The sequence below is a fragment of the Oncorhynchus clarkii genome, chromosome 16 (assembly GCF_045791955.1).
Source record: "Oncorhynchus clarkii lewisi isolate Uvic-CL-2024 chromosome 16, UVic_Ocla_1.0, whole genome shotgun sequence".
Taxonomy (NCBI): Eukaryota; Metazoa; Chordata; class Actinopteri; order Salmoniformes; family Salmonidae; genus Oncorhynchus; species Oncorhynchus clarkii.
This window is the reverse complement of record NC_092162.1, coordinates 34,031,235-34,052,232: the sequence shown is the minus strand read 5'-3', so window position 1 is coordinate 34,052,232 and position 20,998 is coordinate 34,031,235. Positions and strand designations below refer to the sequence as shown.

Genomic DNA, 20,998 nt, shown 5'->3' with positions numbered 1-20,998 from the left:
CACTGTAGAGTTTGTTATCCTATCATTGATGAGAATGTCTCAGATGACAACCGAACTGACATCCTATTCATTAAGTACCAACTCGTATGTTCAACTGGTCGGATTACCAAAATATGGTTCATTTTCCCCCACCTTCTGATGTTCCCAGAATCTCTATGTTAACCAAGGGATTTTCAAATGTCACATCAGTAGGGTAGAGAGAGGAAAAAGGGGGAGAGATATATTTATGACTGTCATAAACCTACCCCCAGGCCAACGTCATGACATTGTGCATTAGCAGTTTCTCTCTTTCTCTCAATTAGCCCATGTCAGCAACATTTGATTATTTATTGCTAAGTTAGTTTAGTGGCCAGCTATATAAGCTTGTTATCATGGCCGAAAACAGGCCGGGGGGCCACCAATTTTGTTAGTCGGTCTCACTCAGATATCAGACTTGTGAGCAACTGCAGCCCCTCATATTGAGTTCAGATTTTTTCGTGCCCTCACCCCCATCAAAGTTGCCCATCTTTATGGTTTAAAGCAAAACTAAACTAAGCCCCGATCAAGAAGGTTGCTTAGGATATTCTTTATTCTGCTAAAACACTAACAGTGCATTTGATAATAGCCTAACAAATTGCATTGGTTGTCACTCAACTAATAAAGCCTAATATTGCGCAAGCATTTTACAAACATTTTGAATGCTCAAGGGGACGCACAGCCTACCTCTTGTTGGTCAGCGGAGCGTACAGTACACAGTTTAACTAGGCAACTGATATTGCTTGGGATTGTTTGGAATGCAAAATGACTTATTGATCAATGACTGTCAGCACAGTTACATGCTCAGTTCGACGCTGAAGGAGAAAATGCATCAGTTGTCACAAAAGACTAGGTATTTTTGGATGGTTAAAGTGCCTAATGAGAATTATTTTGTGAACTGGTGATTTCTGCCTGACGCATGCTACATTTTTAGATCTGTTCGGGGACTGCAGACTGATGCACTCATATCTTAAACATTTGAACCAGGGACTGACGTGTATTGGTGAATCGTTACATCCCTACTAACTAGCTTACATTGCCAAATGGCGGCCTAGGCAGAAGTATGATCAATCACCCCTGAAAGGCCAGTTGGTGGTATCCATAGTGAAGAGACCTAGTACACTTCTTTCCATTACTAATAATAGCCCACCCCATATATCATACAAGCTAAACCAGCCTAAAAGACATTGAAGGGAGATGTGCTCTGGAATGTCAAATTTCATCATTAGCACAGAACTGTGTCTGTTTCGCTCAGTGAGACCTCACCCCCCCCCCCCCCTCCCCCTCCCCATGGCATCATCTGAGGTCAATGTTAATGTGGAGGAGGTGGTAGTCGTGACAACGCCGGATGGAGCAGGGGAGGGCTCGGCTGCAGAGGTGGTGAAGACTGTGCTGGTGGCTACAGAGCTGACCCAGGCAGGGTGAGTGGTGGTACACACACATTGAGATGAAAGTCCCATGACAGTCCAGACCAATCAAGGAAGTAATTAAAGCCTAAAACAGTGAGTTAATTGTGTGTTTACCATACACACAAACCTCAGTCACTTTGAGTCAGTGATACCCCTTAGCCCTATGCCACAGGATGTTGGTGGCACCTTAATTGGGGAGGACGGGCTCATGGTAATGTCTGGAACGGAATGAGTGGAATTGTATCAAATACATATTTTTTTTCATGTGTTTGATACTCCGTTCGCTCTGTTCCAGCCGTTATGAGCCGTCCTCTTAGCAGCCGCCACTGGCCTTATGTTACATAAGACTATTTGATGAGTTGTTCCTCATCAGGTTACATATATTCAAAAGGTCAACCCTAGTGGTGGTAGTAGGTTTGTAATCAAGCGTACCACAACCAAAGATGGACATAGTCTAGTCTTTGGTAGTGGTACGCTTGATAGTATCTGTCCCCTCTCATCTGGGGTGCTGCATATTGTCTTTGATTTAACACTCACTGAGCTTTGTCTATGGCTTATTGACTTATTGGAGTTTCTCTATCTATTCAGGGAGGAACTTACAGATGGAAGCGTGGAGTCAGAAACCGACGCCACCATCACTGTGACAAAGGAGGCAGTCCTAGGTAAAGTTAACCCATTCACGCAAACTACCTTTAGCGCCTATTGACGATAGTATCTTCTGGCCGGGGAGGTTTGTTTAGATCCTTGTTTAGACACTTGCTCTAAACATTAACACTCATCACTTGCGGTACGGTTTTGGAAACCGAAGGAACATATCCTCCATATCAGCAACAATCAATAAAAGGTTTTATTACTACACCTTTTTTATAGGGTCCCCACACTGCCACAGTTCCATGTTGCAGTGCTTGTTTACGGAAAACAAATGAAAGACAGTCCTGTGCTAATTAGCTATCTGTGTCGCCAAACACCTGTGTGTAAACCGAAGACTGACACCACAAATGTGCTGTCACTCAACCACTCGGCTGCAACTGTATTAAAACAGTGTACAGTAAGTGTGTATTTAGCATTTTAAATCATTTTGATGTGATATGAAAGCATATGTGGCTTTGTTCTAGAACCGTACCGCAATATGAGAATCAATTCATGTTTAGATGGAGTTTTGCCAGAGCCAATTAGTTTCTAAACAGAACATGTAAGGTCCTTGGACTATAAGGAATAATGTTAGCCTAATAATGGACTGAAGGAGCCTAAGGTAAAGTGTGAAGTTATATGCTGATCAGGACATTGTCACTGCCATGAGCTTGATGATGAATCTAAACATAACTCTGTGATGTTTGTGACCGACTGTTTGGAAACTTATCTAGCGGTATTCATATTGCATTTATAATAAATAATATCCCCTGTACCAAAGGACACAGCTAGTTCTGCTGTACAAATTTCTCTAACTTATTCATTGTCCCTCGAGGCAGGCCTATCAAACTAACAATCAAATTCAAATCAAACTTTATTTGTCACATGCGCCGAATACAACGTGTCGACCTTACTGTTACATTCTTACTTTCAAGCCCTTAACCAACAGTGCAGTTCAAGAAAGAGTTAAGAAAATATTTACCAAATAAACAAAAGTAAAGGAATAAAAGTAAATAAATAAAATAACAACAAGGATATATACAGGGGGTACTGGTACCAAGTAAATGTGCAGGGGTACAGCTTAGTCAAGGTAATTTGTACATGTAGATAGGGGTGAAGTGACTATGCATAGATAATAAACAGCGAGTAGCAGCGGTGTAAAAACAAATGGGGGGTGGGGTGATCAATGTAAATAGTTCGGTGGCCATTTTATTTAATTGATCAGCAGTTTTTTGGCTTGGGGGTAGAAGCTGTTATAGGGAGCCTTTTGGTCCTAGACTTGGTGCTCCAGTACCACTTGCTGTGCTGTTAGGGAGCCTTTTGGTCCTAGACTTGGTGCTCCAGTACCACTTGCTGTGCTGTTAGGGAGCCTTTTGGTCCTAGACTTGGTGCTCCAGTACCACTTGCTGTGCTGTTAGGGAGCATTTTGGTCCTAGACTTGGTGCTCCAGTACCACTTGCCATGCAGTAGCAGAGAAAACAGTCTGACTTGGGTGACTGGAGTCAATGACAATTTTTTGGGGCTTTCCTCTGATACCGCCTAGTATATAGGTCCTGGATGTCTCCCAAGGGGGAAAAGGTGTTGTCGTGCCCTCTTCACGACTGTCTTGGTGTGTTTGGACCATGTTAGTTTGTTGGTGATGTGGACACCAAGGAACTTGAATCTAGAGATCGACCGATTTTATGATTTTTCAACGCCGATACCGATTATTGGAGGACCAAAAAAAAACTGTTTTAATCAGCAGATTTGTGTGTATATATATATATATATATATATATATATATATATATATACACACACACATATACACATATACACACACACATATACACATATACACATATACAGTGCCTTGCGAAAGTATTCGGCCCCCTTGAACTTTGCGACCTTTTGCCACATTTCAGGCTTCAAACATAAAGATATAAAACTGTATTTTTTTGTGAAGAATCAGCAACAAGTGGGACACAATCATGAAGTGGAACAACATTTATTGGATATTTCAAACTTTTTTAACAAATCAAAAACGGAAAAATTGTGCGTGCAAAATTATTCAGCCCCCTTAAGTTAATACTTTGTAGCGCCACCTTTTGCTGCGATTACAGCTGTAAGTCGCTTGGGGTATGTCTCTATCAGTTTTGCACATCGAGAGACTGAATTTTTTTCCCATTCCTCCTTGCAAAACAGCTCGAGCTCAGTGAGGTTGGATGGAGAGCATTTGTGAACAGCAGTTTTCAGTTCTTTCCACAGATTCTCGATTGGATTCAGGTCTGGACTTTGACTTGGCCATTCTAACACCTGGATATGTTTATTTTTGAACCATTCCATTGTAGATTTTGCTTTATGTTTTGGATCATTGTCTTGTTGGAAGACAAATCTTTGTCCCAGTCTCAGGTCTTTTGCAGACTCCATCAGGTTTTCTTCCAGAATGGTCCTGTATTTGGCTCCATCCATCTTCCCATCAATTTTAACCATCTTCCCTGTCCCTGCTGAAGAAAAGCAGGCCCAAACCGTGATGCTGCCACCACCATGTTTGACAGTGGGGAGGGTGTGTTCAGCTGTGTTGCTTTTACGCCAAACATAACGTTTTGCATTGTTGCCAAAAAGTTCAATTTTGGTTTCATCTGACCAGAGCACCTTCTTCCACATGTTTGGTGTGTCTCCCAGGTGGCTTGTGGCAAACTTTAAACAACACTTTTTATGGATATCTTTAAGAAATGGCTTTCTTCTTACCACTCTTCCATAAAGGCCAGATTTGTGCAAGATACGACTGATTGTTGTCCTATGGACAGAGTCTCCCACCTCAGCTGTAGATCTCTGCAGTTCATCCAGAGTGATCATGGGCCTCTTGGCTGCATCTCTGATCAGTCTTCTCCTTGTATGAGCTGAAAGTTTAGAGGGACGGCCAGGTCTTGGTAGATTTGCAGTGGTCTGATACTCCTTCCATTTCAATATTATCGCTTGCACAGTGCTCCTTGGGATGTTTAAAGCTTGGGAAATCTTTTTGTATCCAAATCCGGCTTTAAACTTCTTCACAACAGTATCTCGGACCTGCCTGGTGTGTTCCTTGTTCTTCATGATGCTCTCTGCGCTTTTAACGGACCTCTGAGACTATCACAGTGCAGGTGCATTTATACGGAGACTTGATTACACACAGGTGGATTGTATTTATCATCATTAGTCATTTAGGTCAACATTGGATCATTCAGAGATCCTCACTGAACTTCTGGAGAGAGTTGCTGCACTGAAAGTAAAGGGGCTGAATAATTTTGCACGGCCAATTTTTCAGTTTTTGATTTGTTAAAAAAGTTTGAAATATCCAATAAATGTCGTTCCACTTCATGATTGTGTACCACTTGTTGTTGATTCTTCACAAAAAAAATACAGTTTTATATCTTTATGTTTGAAGCCTGAAATGTGGCAAAAGGTCGCAAAGTTCAAGGGGGCCGAATACTTTCGCAAGGCACTGTATATTACAGCAATACTGAATGAACAATGAACACTTCTTTTAACTTAATATAATACATAAAATCTATTTAGTCTCAAATAAATAATGAAACATGTTAAATTTGGTTGAAATAATTCAAAAACAGTGTTGGAGAGGAAAGTAAAAGTGCAATATGTGCCATGTAAAAAAGCTAAAGTTTAAGTTCCTTGTTCAGAACATATGAAAGCTGGTGGTTCAATATTCCCAGTTCTTCAATATTCCCAGTTAAGAAATATTAGGTTGCAGTTATTATAGGAATTATGACGTGTCAACTATTTCTCTCTATACCATTTTGTATTTCATATACCTTTTTGACTATTGGATGTTCTAATAGGCACTTTAGTATTGCCAGCCTAATCTCAGGAGTTGATAGGCTTGAAGTCATAAACAGCACTGTGATCAAGCATTGCTAAGAGCTGCTGGCAAACGCAGTAAAGTTTGAATAAATGCTTACGAGCTGCTCAGTCAGACTGCTCTATCAAATATCAAATCATAAACTTAATTAGAATATAATAAACACAGAAATACGAGTCTTTGGTCATTAATATGATCAAATCTGGAAACTATCATATTGAAAACAAAACATTTATTCTTGGTGACATATGGAACCGTTCCTTATTTTATCGAACAGGTGGCAACCCTAAGTCTAAATATTGCTGTTACATTGCACAACCTTCAATGTTTTGTCATAATTATATAAAATTCTGGCAAATTAGTTCGCAACGAGCCAGGCTGCCCAAACTGTTGCATATACCCTGACTCTGCGCAAGAGAAGTGACACAATTTCCCTAATTAATATTGCCTGCTAACATTAATTTCTTTGAACTAAATATGAAGGTTTCAAAAAATATATAGTTCTGTGTATTGATTTTAAGAAAGGCATTGATGTTTATGGTTAGGTATATTCGTGCAACGATTGGGTGATTTAACAAAGGCGCATTCATGAAAAAAGCATGTTTGACGAAGTAGGCTGTGATTCGATAAATTAACAGGCACCGCATTGATTATATGCAATGCAGGACAAGCTAGTTAACCTAGTAAGATCATCAACTATGTGTAGTTAACTAGTGATTATGTGAAGATTGATTGTTTTTTTATAAGTTTAATGCTAGCTAGCAGCTTACCTTGGCTCCTTGCTACACTCACGTAACAGGTGGTCAGCCTGCCACGTAGGTTCCTCATGGAATGCAATGTAATTGGCGTCCAAAAATGCTGATTACCGATTGTTCTGAAAACTTGAAATCGGCCCTAATTAAATCGGCCATGCCATCGGTCGACCTCTACTTGAGACTCTCGACCCGCTCCACTACAGCCCCGTCGATGTTAATGGGGGCCTGTTTGGCCCGCCTTTTCCTGTTGTCCACGATAAGCTCCTTTGTCTTACTCACATTAAGGGAGAGGTTGTTGTCCTGGCACTACACTGCCAGGTCTCTGACCTCCCCCCTATAGGCTGTCTCAATGAAAGATTTTTACCTTGTCAGCTCGGGGATTCGATTTTGCAACCTTTTGGTTACTAGTCCAACGCTCTAACCACTAGACTACCTGCCGCCCCAGCATTCTCACATAGGTGTTCCTTTTGTCCAGGTGAGAAAGGGCAGTGTGGAGTGTGATTGAGATTGTGACATCTGTTGGGGCGGTATGCGAATTGGAGTGGGTCTAGGAGGATGCTGTTGATGTGAGGCATGACCAGCCTTTCAAAGCACTTCATGGCTACCGTGAGTGCTACGGGGCGGTAAACATTTAGGCAGGTTGCTTTTGCTTTCTTGGGCAAATGAACTATGGTGGTCTCCTTGAAACATGTAGGTATTACAGAATCGGTCAGGGAAGCGTCTGGGTTTCCCTTTGTAGTCCGTAACAGTTTTCGAGCCATGCCGCATCCGACGAGCGTCAGAGCTGGTGTAGTAGGTTTCAATCTTAATACTGTATTGCCGCTTTGCTTGTTTGATGGTTCATCTGAGGGCATAGCAGGATTTCTTATAAGCGTCCGGATTAGTCTCCTTGAAAGCGGCAGCTCTAGCCTTTACCTCGATGCGGATGTTGCCTGTAATCCACTGCTTCTGGTTGGGATATGTACGTACGGTCACTGTGGGGAAGAAGTCGTTGATGCACCTATTGATGAAGCCGGTGGTATACTCCTCAATGCCATTAGATGAATCCCGGAACATATTCCAGGCTGTGCTAGCAAAACAGTCCTGTAGCGAAGCACCCATGTCATCTGACCACTTTCGTATTGAGCGAGTCACTGGTACTTCCTGTTTTAGTTTTTGCTTGTAGGCAAGAATCAGGAGGATAGAATTATGGTCAGATTTGCCCAATGGAGGGCGGGGGAGAGCTTTGTTTGCATCTCTGTGTGTGGAGTAAAGGTGATCCTCTGGTTAGAAATGTGACATGCTGGTAGAAATGTAGGTAAAATGGATTTGTTTGCCTGCATTAAACTCCCCGGCCACTAGGAACGCTGTTTTTGGATGTGCATTTTCTTGTTTGCTTATAGCCTTATACAGTTGGTTGAGTGCTGTCTTAGTGACAGCATCGTCTTTTTCTGTGGTAAATAGACAGCCACAAATAATATAGATAGTGTGGTCTACAGCCTATCATAAGTTACTCTACCTCAGGTGAGCAATACCTAGAGACTTCTTTAATATTAGACATCGCACACCAGCTGTGATTGACAAAAAGACACACACCCCCACCCCTCGTCTTACCAAACGTAGCTTCTCTGTCTTGCTGGTGCATGGAAAATTCTGACAGCTCTATATTATCTGTGTCATCGTTCAGCCATGACTATGTGAAAAACAAGATATTATGTACCGTTTTTAGGATAATCTTGATTTTAGGTCATTGATTTTATTTTCCAATGATTGCATGTTGGCCAATAGAACGGAAGGCAGTGATGGTTTACTCGTTCGCCTACGATTTCTCAGAAGGCAGCCTGACCTCCGCCCTCTTTTTCTCCCGTCTTTTTTTTTCATGCAAATTATGTGGATTTGGGCCTGTTCCCGAGAAAGCAGTATATCCTTCATGTCGGACTCGTTAATGGAAAAAGTCCCTGTTCTGATATTCAGAAGTTATTTTCGGTCATAAGAGATGGTAGCAGCAACATTATGTACAAAATAAGTTGCAAAAAAACTAACAAAATAGCACAGTTGTAAAACGTCAGCCATCCCCTCCGGCGCCATTCTACTTCCCTAAACCATCACTTTGTTTTTGTAAAGTGGCTGTGTGCATGTCTTAAATGATCAAATTAATTAAATGCTGGCATGTAATCTGCCTCTCTGTCTGAGCAGTGAAGCTGTCAGAGGAGATGGATGTGGAAGCTGATTTGGTCTACCCAATCACTTGTGGGGATGTGAAGGGCACCCTGGTCTGGAAGAAGTTTGTTTGCCCTGGCATCAACATCAAATGTGTCCAAGTATGTCTGATTTAACCCACTTTTTAGCCATTTTAGCCAAGTTCAACTCAGTCTTTCATAGTCCTATCGAATCATCATTTTGAGGTTTATTATCCCCATGATATGCGCACAAAGAGAGGGACCATGGAGGTACCAGGTCATGTTCATTTGGCCCTAAACAAAGAAAAAAAAACAGGCTGAACTTGTCCAATAAGAAGCGCTTGTTTTCTTTTACACACCATTTTGCTACGATGTGCACTCATGAATAAGACCGACATCATCGGGGTCAATCTCTGTTCCAGTTCAATGAGCATCTCATCAGTCCCAAGGAATTTGTCTATCTGGCTGGGAAATCTACATTGAAGGACTGGAAGAGAGCCATTCGCGTGAACGGCACTATGATCAGGTCAGTTGCTTCGAAGGGATGCAAACTTGGATTTTCACAAAGAATTTACAATGTGAACCGTATGGTTCTCCATGCAAGAATTGAGTAGAGTTCTCTAAATTAACACTAAGTTCACACTGTCAGTCTGCAAAATGGATTATCAATCATTTTGCAGTTCTGAAATGTGCCACACGATGGCACTGTAACATAAAATAAATGAAGGGTGCTTCCATGGCACAAGTTTAGTAAGGCCTGGGTCGTTTCAAATGGGCTTTCAAATGGGCTGAAACAGGGAAGGGTCTACCTGGACTGAATAAGAAATGCTTATTTTTGCTTTGTTGTAAAATGTTTTAAATAGTTTTCCATTGCATGCCCTAATGAACGTGACACTGCACTTTGTTGGGAGATAAGACTTTCTCTGATGCTGTCTGGCAGCTGATTAATGGTGTATGATATAATTCCCCATAGGAAAATCATGGACTCGGGGGAGTTGGATTTTTACCAGCACTCCAAGGTGTGCTCCAACACCTGCCGCAGTACTAAGATTGACCTGGTGGGGACCAGAGTGTCACTCAGCAGCCAGCAGGCCACCGAATATGTTCCTGTCACTCCTTCCTTATCTGACGGTAAACACTCTCACATCCTAGTCTTTGGAAAGGATTGTGTAACATTTGAGGTGTTCAAAGCTTACCATGATGTCATTCTAGTGAACGGATCACCGGCCATGTTTCCAACAGAGGTATCATCAGACGACACCACGGAATGGGTCACGGCCATAGGAGGTGAGTTTTAACTGACCACTTTGCTTAGAAATTAGGCTAGATTACTTTAGACATTCAACGTTCAATAATCAGACACTCAATAGCGTAATGGCCCCACTGCTTTTCCAATCACATGACAGTGCACTTAGATCTGTTGACAGTTATAATTGTGATCATGATGTACACTTATTTCTTTAATCAATCTCTTTTTACTGTAGAGGTTTTCAAATCTCTTTGGGCACCTGCAGACGTTCCATGTATTTGAACTATTCCACAGCTAGCCCACCTAATTCAACTTGTCAACCTATATATGGGTCATGCACGCACACACACACACACACACATACATACATACATACATACATACATACATACATACATACATACATACATTCATACACAGAAGTATGTGGATACCCCTTCGGATTAGTGGATTTGGCTATTCAGCCACAGTTGTTGCTGACAGGTGTATAGAATTGAGCACACCGCCATGCAATCTCCATAGACAAACATTGGCAGTAGAATGGCCTAACTTGAAGAGCTCAGTGACATTCAACGTGGCACCGTCATAGGATGCCACCTTTCCAACAAGTCAGTTCGTCAAATTCCTGCCCTTGCTTTGTTTCAGAGGATTCTGTGACCTTCTGGAGGGGTCTGAAGGAGGCTGGGTTGCTGGAGGAAGTGGTGGAGGACTTCCAGAAGGAGATTCAGGAGGTGCTAAAGGGAATGCAGGAGCGCATCACCGAGCCTCCCCTGCAGGTCAATGGTCAGTGGAGCTCTCAATTCAATTATCTGTGTGTGTATGTATAATATAAGATGGCGCCGAAGAACATGGCTGACGTTTTACATTCTCCCAACCAATTGTGCTATTTTTTTTTTTTTTTTTTGAGTTTTGTATAACTTATTTTTTTACTTATTGTGGACATAATGTTGCTGCTACTGTCTCTTATGACCGAAAATAATTTCTGGACATCAGAAAAGCGATTACTCACTGCGGACTGGTAGAAACTTTTTCCTTTAACGAGTCCGACATCCTGCTTTCACTGGAATAGGCCCAGATCCATGCCTTTTACGTGAAGAAAAGACTATCGTGCAGTCATTGGAAAATAAAATTGATGACCTACGATTTAAGATTATCCTACCAACGGGACATTAAAAACTGTAACATCTTATGTTTCACCGAGACGTGGCTGAATGAAGATTCGGACAATGTAGAGCCTAGCGGGATTTTCCATGCACCGGCAGAACAGAGACGCTACCTCTGGTAAGACGAGGGGTGGGGGTATGTGTCGTTTTGTCAAAAACAGCTGGTGCGAAATGTCTAATATTAAAGAAGTCTTGTGGTATTGCTCACCTGAGGTATAGTACCTTATGATAAGCTGTAGACCATACTATCTACCAAGAGTACTCATCTGTATTATTTGTTGCCGTCTATTTACCACCACAAAGCGAAGCTGGCACTAAGACCGCTCTCTACCAACTCTATAAGGCCATGAGCAAAGAAGAAAATGCTCACCCAGAAGCGGCACTCCTAGTGGCCGGGGACTTTAATGCAGGCAAACTTAAATCAGTTTTACCTTTTCTTTTTTTGCAACCAGGGGAAAATAAATCGTAGACCACCTTTATTCCACACACAGAGATGCATACAAAGCTCTCCCCCGCCCTCCATTTGTCAAATCTGACCATAATTATATCCTCCTGATTCCTGCTTACAAGAAAAAACTAAAGCAGGAAGTACCAGTGACTCGCTCAATATGGTCAGATGACGCAGATGCTACACTACAGGACTGCTTTGCTAGCACAGACTGGAATATGTTCCGGGATTCATCCAATGGCATTGAGGAATACACCACCTCAGTCATCGGCTTCATCAATAAGTGCATCGACGACGTCGTCCCCACAATGACTGTACGTACATATCCCAACCAGAAGTCATGGATTACAGGCAACATCCGCATCGAGCTAAAGGCTAGAGCTGCCGCTTTCAAGGAGTGGTGGTGACAGTGTTTCCTAGCCTCAGTGTAGAGGACAGCTGGGAGGTAATGCTCTTATTCTCCTTTAGTGTCCCAAAACGGTTTGGAATTAGTGCTACCAAATGCAAATTTCTGTTTGAAAAAGCTAGCCTTAGCTTTCCTAACTGACAGAGTATATTGGTTCCTGACTTCCCTGATACGTTGCATATCGCGGGGGCTATTCGATGCTAATGCAGAACGCCACAAATGTTTTTGTGCTGGTCAAGGGCAGTCAAGTCTGGGGTGAACCAAGGGCTGTATCTGTTCTTAGTTCTACATTTTTTTGAAAGGGGCATGCTTATTTAGATGGCGAGGAAAGCACTTTTAAAGAATAACCAGGCATCCTCTACTGACGGGATGAGGTCAATATCCTTCCAGGATACCCGGGCCAGGTCGATTAGAAAGGCCTGCTCGCTGAAGTGTTTTAGGGAGCGTTTGACAGTGATGAGGGGTGGTTGACCACAGACCCATCACGCACGCAATGAGGCAGTGATCGCTGAGATCCTTGTTGAAGACAGCAGAGGTGTATTAGATGGCAAGTTGGTCAAGATTATATCTAAGAGGGTGCCCACGGTTACGGATTTAGGGTTGTACCTGGCAGGTTCCTTAATAATTTGTGTGAGATTGAGGGCATCTAGCTTAGATTGTAGGATGGCCGAGGTGTTAATTATATCCCAGTTTAGGTCACCTAACAGCACGAACTCTGCCCCCCATCTATCTTCAATCAATTCACATAATTATGTCCAGGGCATAGCTGGGGGCTGAAGGGGGTCTATAACAAGCGCCAACGGTGAGAGACTTGTTTCTGGAAAGGTGGATTTTTTTGGGGGGGTGCAAACACCTGGATAGTGTGACAGCCTGCAGAGTTCTATCTCTGCAGTAGATTGCAACTCTGCCCCCTTTAGCAGTTCTGTCTTGTCGGAAGATGTTATAGTTAGGGGTGGAAATTTAAGGATTTTTGGTGGCCTTCCTAAGCCACGATTCATACACTGCTAGGATATCGGGGTTGGCAGAGTGTGCTAAAGCAGTGAATAAAACAAACTTCGTGAGGAGGCTTCTAATGTTGACTTCGGTAACCGGTTTCATGCATGTTAACCAATGAGAGCGCCTGGGGAATGGGAGTGGTGCTGGGCACTGCAAGGCCTGGGGTGACCTCTACATCACCAGAAGAAGAGTAGGATAAGGGTACGGCTGAAGGCTATAAGAATTGGTCGTCTAGTGCGTTCGGAACAGAGTAAAAGGAGCAGGTTTCTGTGCACGGTAGAATAGATTCAAGGCGTAATGTACAGACACGGGTATGGTAGGATGCGAGTACAGTGGAGGTAAACCTAGGCATTGAGTGACGATGAGAGATTGCATCTCTGGAGGCACCAGTTAAGCCAGGTGAGGTGTGGGGGGGTGGAACAAAAGGCACATCTAAGGCATATGTGTCAGGGCTTGGGGTGCTACAGTGAAATCACTTACCAAAACAGCAATAGACAAGGCATTTTGACATTAGGGAGAGGCATGTGTAGCCGAGTGATCATAGGGTCCAATGAGTAGCACTAAATGATTCAGGGAGCCAATTTCGTAGTCACTGCTACGCTAGGCGAGCTGGAGACATGGCGATTCAGACAGCTAGCGGGCCGGGGCTAGCAGATGGGCATCCGGCGACATCGCAATGGAAGAGCCTGTTGAGACCACCTTGGATGGTTACGTCGGCAGACCAGTCGTGATCCAGGGTCCAGGCCAATTGGCAAAGTAAGTATTGTAGCCCAATAATTGGCTGGTGGACCTCTTTGGTTAGCCGGGAGATGGGCCTAGCTTCAGGCTAGCTCCAGGCTAACTGGTGCTTGCTTCGGGACAGAGACGTTAACCAGGAGTAGCCACTTGGATAGCAGCTAGCTAGCTGTGATGATCAGGTGTAAAGGTTCAGAGCTTGTGGTAGGAATCCGGAGATGTTGTAGAGAAAAAGCAGTCCGATATGCTCTGGGCTGATATCGCGCTGTGCAGACTGGCAGGAATTGACTGGGTTGAGGCTGGCTGATGTCCAAGTTAATGGTGAGGACCGCTAGCAGTGGCTAAATGACTACTAGCTCATTAGCTGGCTAGCTTCTGAAGGGGGTTCCGGTTCTAAAGTATAAAAGTAGCAGATCCGTACCACATTGGGTGAGGCGGGTTGCAGGAGCGTATTCAGTCCGTAGATGGAAAGTGAGATTAAAATATATATATATATATATATATATATATATATATGTGTATATATATATATATATATATATATATATATATATATATATATATATGAAGAAAATGATATGTGCAGGACGGGACAAGACAAAAACACACGTCCGACTGCTACGCCATCTTGGAAACAACCTGTTAGTGAGCATTTCTCCTTTGTCAGATAATTGATCCACCTGACAGGTGTGGCATATCAAGAAGCTGTTTAAAACCTGTTTGGGATAAGGGGCAGCATTGGGAAGTTTGGATGAAAAGCGTGCCCAGGGTAAACTGGCTGTTACTCAGGCCCAGAAGCTAGGATATGCATATAATTAGTAGATTTGGATAAAAATACACTAAACATTTCTAAAACTGTTAAAATAATGTCTGTGTATAACAGAACTCATATGGCAGGTGAAAACCTGAGAAATATCCACCAGGAAGTGGGAATTCTGAGGTTTGTAGTTTAAGTGGATGCCTATCCAATATCCAGTGTCTGTGGGGTCAGATTGCACTTCCTAAGGCTTCCAGTACATGTCAACAGTCTTTAGAAGTTATTTCAGGCTTCTATTGTGAAAGGGGAGAGAATGAGACCACTCAGCGTAAGTGGCTCAGCTGAAAGCCATGAGTTGTTTGTCGCGCGTTGTTGGTTCTTTCTTTTCTATTGTCAACACTGTTGTCCGGTTGAAATAATATTGAATATTTATGATAAAAAAGATCCTAAGGATTGATTACAGACATCGTTTGACATGTTTCTACTAACTTTAATGGAACTTTTTTGACTTTTTGTCTGGATGTTGTGCCCGCGCTTTGTGCATATGGATTACTGAACTAAATGCGCAAACAAAAATGAGGTTTTTGGACATAAAGATTAACTTTATCGAACAAAACAAACGTTTATTGTGTAACATCAAGTCCTGTGAGTGCCACCAGATGAAGATCAAAGGTAAGTGATTAATTTTAACGCTATTTCTGACTTTTGTGACACCTCCCCTTGGCTGGTTTTTGTGGCTAGGCGCTGTCCTAACATAATCGCATGGTGTGCTTTCGCCGTAAAGCCTTTTTGAAATCGGACACTGTGGTTGGATTAACAAGAAGTTTATCTTTAAAATGGTGTATAATACTTGTATGTTTGAGGAATTTTAATTATGACATTTCTGTTTTGAATTTGGCGCCCTGCAATTTCACTGTCTTGTAGGCCAGGTGTTCCGCTAGCGGAACTCCCTTCCCAGAAAGGTTAAACAGCATGACCATTACACAGGTGCACCTTGTGCTAGAGACAAAAAAAAAGGCCACTCTCAAATGTGCAGTTTTGTCAACACAATGTCAGATGTCTCAAGTTGAGGGAGTATGCCAATTGCACGCTGACTACAGGAATGTCCACCAGAGATGTTGCCAGATAATGGAATGTTAATTTCTCAACCATAAGCCACCTCCAACATTTTATTAGAGACTTTAGCAGTAAGTCCAACTAGCCTCAAAACCGCAGAACACGGGTTTACATAACCAAAGAATTTCTGCACAAAATGTCAGGGTCTTGAACTGACTGCAGTTTGGTGTCGTAACTGACTTCAATAGGCAAATGCTCACCTTCTATGGCCACTGGCACGCCAGATGAATCCTGGTTTCAACTGTAGCAGGCAGATGGCAGACAGTGTCGATGGTGCCGTGTGGGCGAGACGTTTTCTGACAACGTGACGAGATCCTGAGGCTCATTGTCATGCCATTCATCCACCGCCATCACCTCATGTTTCAGCATGATAATGCATGGCCACATGTCGCAAGGATCCGTACACAATTCTGTGAAGCAGAAAATGTATGTTGTTCCATGACCTGCATACTCACCAGACATGTCACTCATTGAGTATGTTTGGGATGCTCTGCATCGACATGTACGACAGCGTGTTCCAGTTCCCGCCAATATCCAGCAACTTCACACAGCCATTTGAAGAGGAATGGGACAACATTCCACTGGCCACATTTGAAGGGGTATCCACATACTTTTGTGTATACAGTGCATTCGGAAAGTATTCAGACCCCTTTACTTTTTCCACATTTTAAGCTACAGCCTTATTCTAAAATGGATGATTTTTCTATACAATACCCCATGATGATAAAATGAAAACCTTTTTTTTTTATGTTTGCAAATGTATAATTTTTTTTTTTAAACATGACTTTATTTACATAAGTATTCAGACCCTTTGCTATGAGACTTGAAATTGAGCTCAGGGGCATCCTGTTTCCATTGATCATCCTTGTTTCTACATATGTATTTTCTTTTTAGTTTTTGGTACTTTTACCCCTTTTTTCTCCAGAGCCATGTGTCATCCGAAACACGGCCCTGTCAAGCCGTACTGCTTCTTGACACAGTGCTCACTTAACCCGGAAGCCAGCCGCACATCTTTGGGCACCGCCAACGACAATGAGTAACAGGCAATTTACTTTGGGCACTTCAGTCAGGCGGAAATAGTGAAAAAAGGACCCGAGCCCTAACAAGTCACTTAAAGCATGATTTGATGGTCATTACTTTTTTTTTTACATGAAAGGATGGGTTAACTTGGCCCCACAGATAATTGATCTGCAATTGACCTTAAGTTTCAGTCATGGGATTTTTGTTTTAACCCCTGGGAGGGTCTTATAATAAGACAAAATAAACAAAGATGGTTCTGCTTGTATGTTATGTGCTAAAACAAAAATTGAAACTTAAACAAGGACTTTGTTCAGAAATGTCTCCCCCATTTGTTGAATATAGTCATGTGGGATCTGTTTTTCTGCTGTCCTAATGCCATTCTCACTTCAATCCTGTCTTTTCATGCTCCTACTCTCTGTGTTGGACTATGTCTTCTCAGATGCTGTGCTGCTGAACAATATAGTGCAGAACTTCGGCATGCTCGACTTGGTTAAGAAGGTGCTAGCCAGTCACAAGAGCCAGATGGACCGACATAGGGAGCAGTATTCACGCAGTCTTGTCGGTGAGTTAAATTCTCACAATAACATTCTTCATTATTTTGCCTTTGAGCCCTTTGTGTTATGAGGATTTCCTAGATGTCACTATTTTCGTTGTAGCTGGCTTAGAAGCAGCTCCTTTTGCAAATAATGTGAAATGTTACTGTTTTGCGTTATGTATTAAGTTTGGCCCGTCTTTTTCCGTAGCTCTGGAGCAGCAGTGTGACGAGCACAGGAAACGTGCCAAGGAGTTAAAGAGCAAATCCCAACACCTCAACAACGTCCTCATGACCCTAACTCCCGTGGCCGTGCCGTCCACACCCAAACGCCCACGCCTCACCCGTGCTGTCTCAGGCCCTGCCGTTATGTCCAGTGCCCCCACCCAGATCACCCTGCCCCTCACCCAGCTGGCAGGCCTGCCTGCTGGGTGCAAAGTGCTCTCGGTGGGGGGAGCCGGTGCCGGCCAGCAGACCTACACAGTGCTGACCTCCCCCACGGGCGAGCTGGGGCCAGATGCCTCCAATCTGACTGTACTCTCCACGGCCGCCGCTGTTCAGGAGGGTGCACCCGCCACTTCAGCCTTCGTCAAGATGGTCAGCTCAGGCTATCAGCTGATCACGCTGCCTGCCGCGTTGAGCACCCAGCTACAGGGCCTGGCTGGGGGCACGGCCCAGGGCACCACTACCATGATGGCAGTACCTATGGGTAACAACGCACTGCAGAGCACGGAGGCAGTGGTCACAGCATTGGGGAGACGGGTGGAAGTTCATGTGCAGGAGGGTGTGGCACCAGAGACTGAGGAGCAGGAGGCGAAGGAGACGGTGGAGAGTTAGAGAGATGTACTCCTCCTATAGTGTTAAAAACACGTTGAGGACTCCTCACTGGTTTGGAGTGCAAGGACTGGAACCAGTGCCTAGGTCTAGTGGTGTCGAACTATGAAGGACCCATATCAGTAAAGATTACTTAAAATGTATAACTACATGCACTGCTCATTTTACTCAAAGCACCAGCGTGTGTGTGTGTGTGTGTGTGTAGAGGTGAAAATGTCTGTGCAGAATTGAGTTTGGAATTCATAAGTGTATATTTTTATAACCATGCAAGTAGATGCAGAGTCTGCTCAAAAGCCATGATCTTAGTTATTCTCAGGTGTCCATTTTCACTGGGGTGTAGGTGCCATGTTCACATTCTCTTTACATTGTGCTAAAAATGTAAATTCTACAATGCTCATCTTTCAACATCAGAATGTTTTTCCATTTCAACATTTTATAACTTTTTGTTCAATATTACAATGCATTTTATTATATAGTTAATATTTTTTAACAAATGGAAAGTGAACAAACTGGTGGTTTTGTTGAACTTGTTAGTGTACTCTGTAAATTAATTGTATACATTCTTAAATCTAGCCATTACTGGAAAACTTGAAGTATTTGGCATTTGTTTTTATTTCTAAACCAGTTGTTCAATTCACCATGAAATCAACTTTTAATAGCTTTGTGTAACATTTCTTCTGACCAGAAAAGGCGTTGAGTTGTGAATTTCAGTCTTATTAACTTAAATGACATGGATCATGAAAGGGCAAATCAAATGCAACCTTGAACAGTGAGTCTACATGATCATGACCCTCGCTTGATGGGCAAGCATACAAGCTAGGCTACATGACTGTTAAACTCTCCGTCTGGTCGCGCTGCAATGAAATACTGTAGGTAAGCTTAAGTTTGTATATGGCCCTGTTTTTACACAATGTTTTTCTATTTAAACTTACTCATGCTCGTTACACGCTCTGAAAGCTGTTATTGTACTGCATCGGTCTGTTACAATAGCCAATGTTTACTATGCATGTTTTCAGACCTGTTTCTAATATGCCACTAGCCCCGCACCTTGATTTCAGAACATGCCGGTAGGGAGTGCTGAAGGGTTTATTTTGCTTCTCCAGATATTCCTTTATTATTTTCCCCTAACCCTACCTCCACTAATTGGAGTAAACTAATGGACAACAACACCTAGGCTTCAACTTCCAGCTTCTACATGTCCAAGCTGACATGCTATATACATTTTACGGACGCAGTATATTTAAGCAATAAGGCCTGAGGAGGAGTGGTATATGGCCAATATACCATGTCTAAGGGCTGCTCTTATGCACAACAAAACACGGAGTGCCTGGATACAGGCCGTATACTGGCCATATATCACAAACCCCCGAGGTACCTTCATGTAATTTGAGCTGTAAAATTAAATGTTTTGTCATACCCGTGGTATACGGTCTGATATACCACGGCTGTCAACCAATCAGCATTCAGTGCTCGACCCCACCCATTTTAGGATTTACAATAGTTATCTTTTGTTTAGTTTTAGTCCCATCCTTCAGCTCCCCTCAACCCCTCCCATCTATCTCTGAAGACCATCCAGTTGTGATTTCTACTTGCCATATTTTTCAACTTTGCTGTTTCACAAAAGTTCTGAATCTATATGAATTTTACGGATACAGTATATTTTACATTTGTTTTCTTGTTATCCAGATACTCATCTTTGGCCAGTGACTGCCGACAGGTGCGTTGCACTTGGTTTTGGGTGCATAGAGCAAATTAAATCAGATGGCATCAACCGTGAATAACCGTTCATTGTTGAGTTTGATTTTCCCTTTCGTGATGGGAACTTTATGTTCAAAGTTCAAAACATTTTGATTGTAATGCCAATTTCAAGAATCAATCGGTGAACTTCAAAGACTACAACAGTTAATTCAATATGAATCATTCCAGCTGACTCATGATTGTGAATGCAAGGAAAGGCGCTCTCCATGATGCTGAAATGCACCACGAGCCTATCTGCATTGGTACTCCAATGCTCCACGCTGTCCTCTTGGCAATGTAGGGCTACTCGTCCACAAGATGGTGCTAGTGCCAATTTCACTCATCAGCATTCCATTTAGTTGGGTGATTGATTTTAAGAAATGTATTGTTGAACATCGATTATAAATGAAAACACCAAAGGTCCTCATCATCCTCTGTTCGCTATGCTGCAGGCCTGTAGGCCATGTTTTTGCTGATGTTGGTGTTCTTCTCGTTTGTTGAAATATTGCAGTTTTTTCAACCACAAGTCTAAAAAAAATAAAATGTATCAAATGAGAACTTTGATACCTAAAGACGTTTAGGGTCACAGGTTGTTGGCGGTGCCCAAAGATGTGTGTATTTATGCGTTTGGTTACCTTTGGCACTACAAGGTGAATGGCAAGATGTCCATTGGATTACATTTTGGGGGGGATTTTTTCTATGGTAGCCAGTGGCGACCCGTCATTCAGGGCTTAGCAAAAAAAAATGTGTTGCCTGTTTTTGCATGTTATTTTGGCATTAATACTTGTCACACATCAGTTTGCAAACAATGTAAAAAATAAACAGTTAAAGCTGCATACAAACATGGTCTCTTTTTTGCTTTCTTGAGTAAGGCATCTCTAAAATGCAGGTGTTTCAACTTAGCTCCATGCTGTCTGTGGTGGAGGATCAGACAGCAGAAAATAGGGGTAGGGGTTGGTAATGTTTTCTAGTTGTGCCATGATCGGCTCAGTGTTCTGTCACCAATGAGAACACATCACTGCAAAATCTACAGGGAGAGCTAGAAAGTTCAAGCCCCCTTGGGTTCTGCCATAGATTTACATTAGAAGTGCCCATCCAAGAAGGCTCAAGGCCATGGGCCACAGATAAAGTTACATAAAATCATGTTATATATACCATAGCTTTAAGGACTGAGCATGTCAACATCATACTTTCAAAAT

General features: G+C 42.6%; 1 protein-coding gene across 1 annotated transcript; it reads left to right on the top strand.

Moving 5' to 3' along the window:
• The first annotated feature begins 1,100 nt into the window (after positions 1 to 1,100).
• Positions 1,101 to 20,641, top strand: LOC139368340 (glucocorticoid modulatory element-binding protein 2-like). The gene is made up of 9 exons (XM_071107102.1): positions 1,101 to 1,436; positions 2,013 to 2,086; positions 8,823 to 8,947; positions 9,229 to 9,332; positions 9,780 to 9,937; positions 10,019 to 10,093; positions 10,701 to 10,838; positions 17,136 to 17,258; positions 17,440 to 20,641. Exons 1-9 carry the CDS (start codon positions 1,213 to 1,215, stop codon positions 18,063 to 18,065), a joined length of 1,647 nt encoding a protein of 548 aa, XP_070963203.1. The 5' UTR covers positions 1,101 to 1,212; the 3' UTR covers positions 18,066 to 20,641.
• Positions 20,642 to 20,998: the final 357 nt, after the last annotated feature.

What these genes read in the sequence shown, in the direction of transcription:
- LOC139368340 (XM_071107102.1), top strand. Translation starts at nt 1,213, where the DNA reads ATGTGCTCTGGAATGTCAAATTTCATCATTAGCACAGAACTGTGTCTG. An exon ending in ACAGAGCTGACCCAGGCAGG is followed by an intron (nt 1,437 to 2,012) that starts GTGAGTGGTGGT and finishes CTATCTATTCAG; the next exon opens with GGAGGAACTTACAGATGGAA. An exon ending in TCAACATCAAATGTGTCCAA is followed by an intron (nt 8,948 to 9,228) that starts GTATGTCTGATT and finishes TCTCTGTTCCAG; the next exon opens with TTCAATGAGCATCTCATCAG.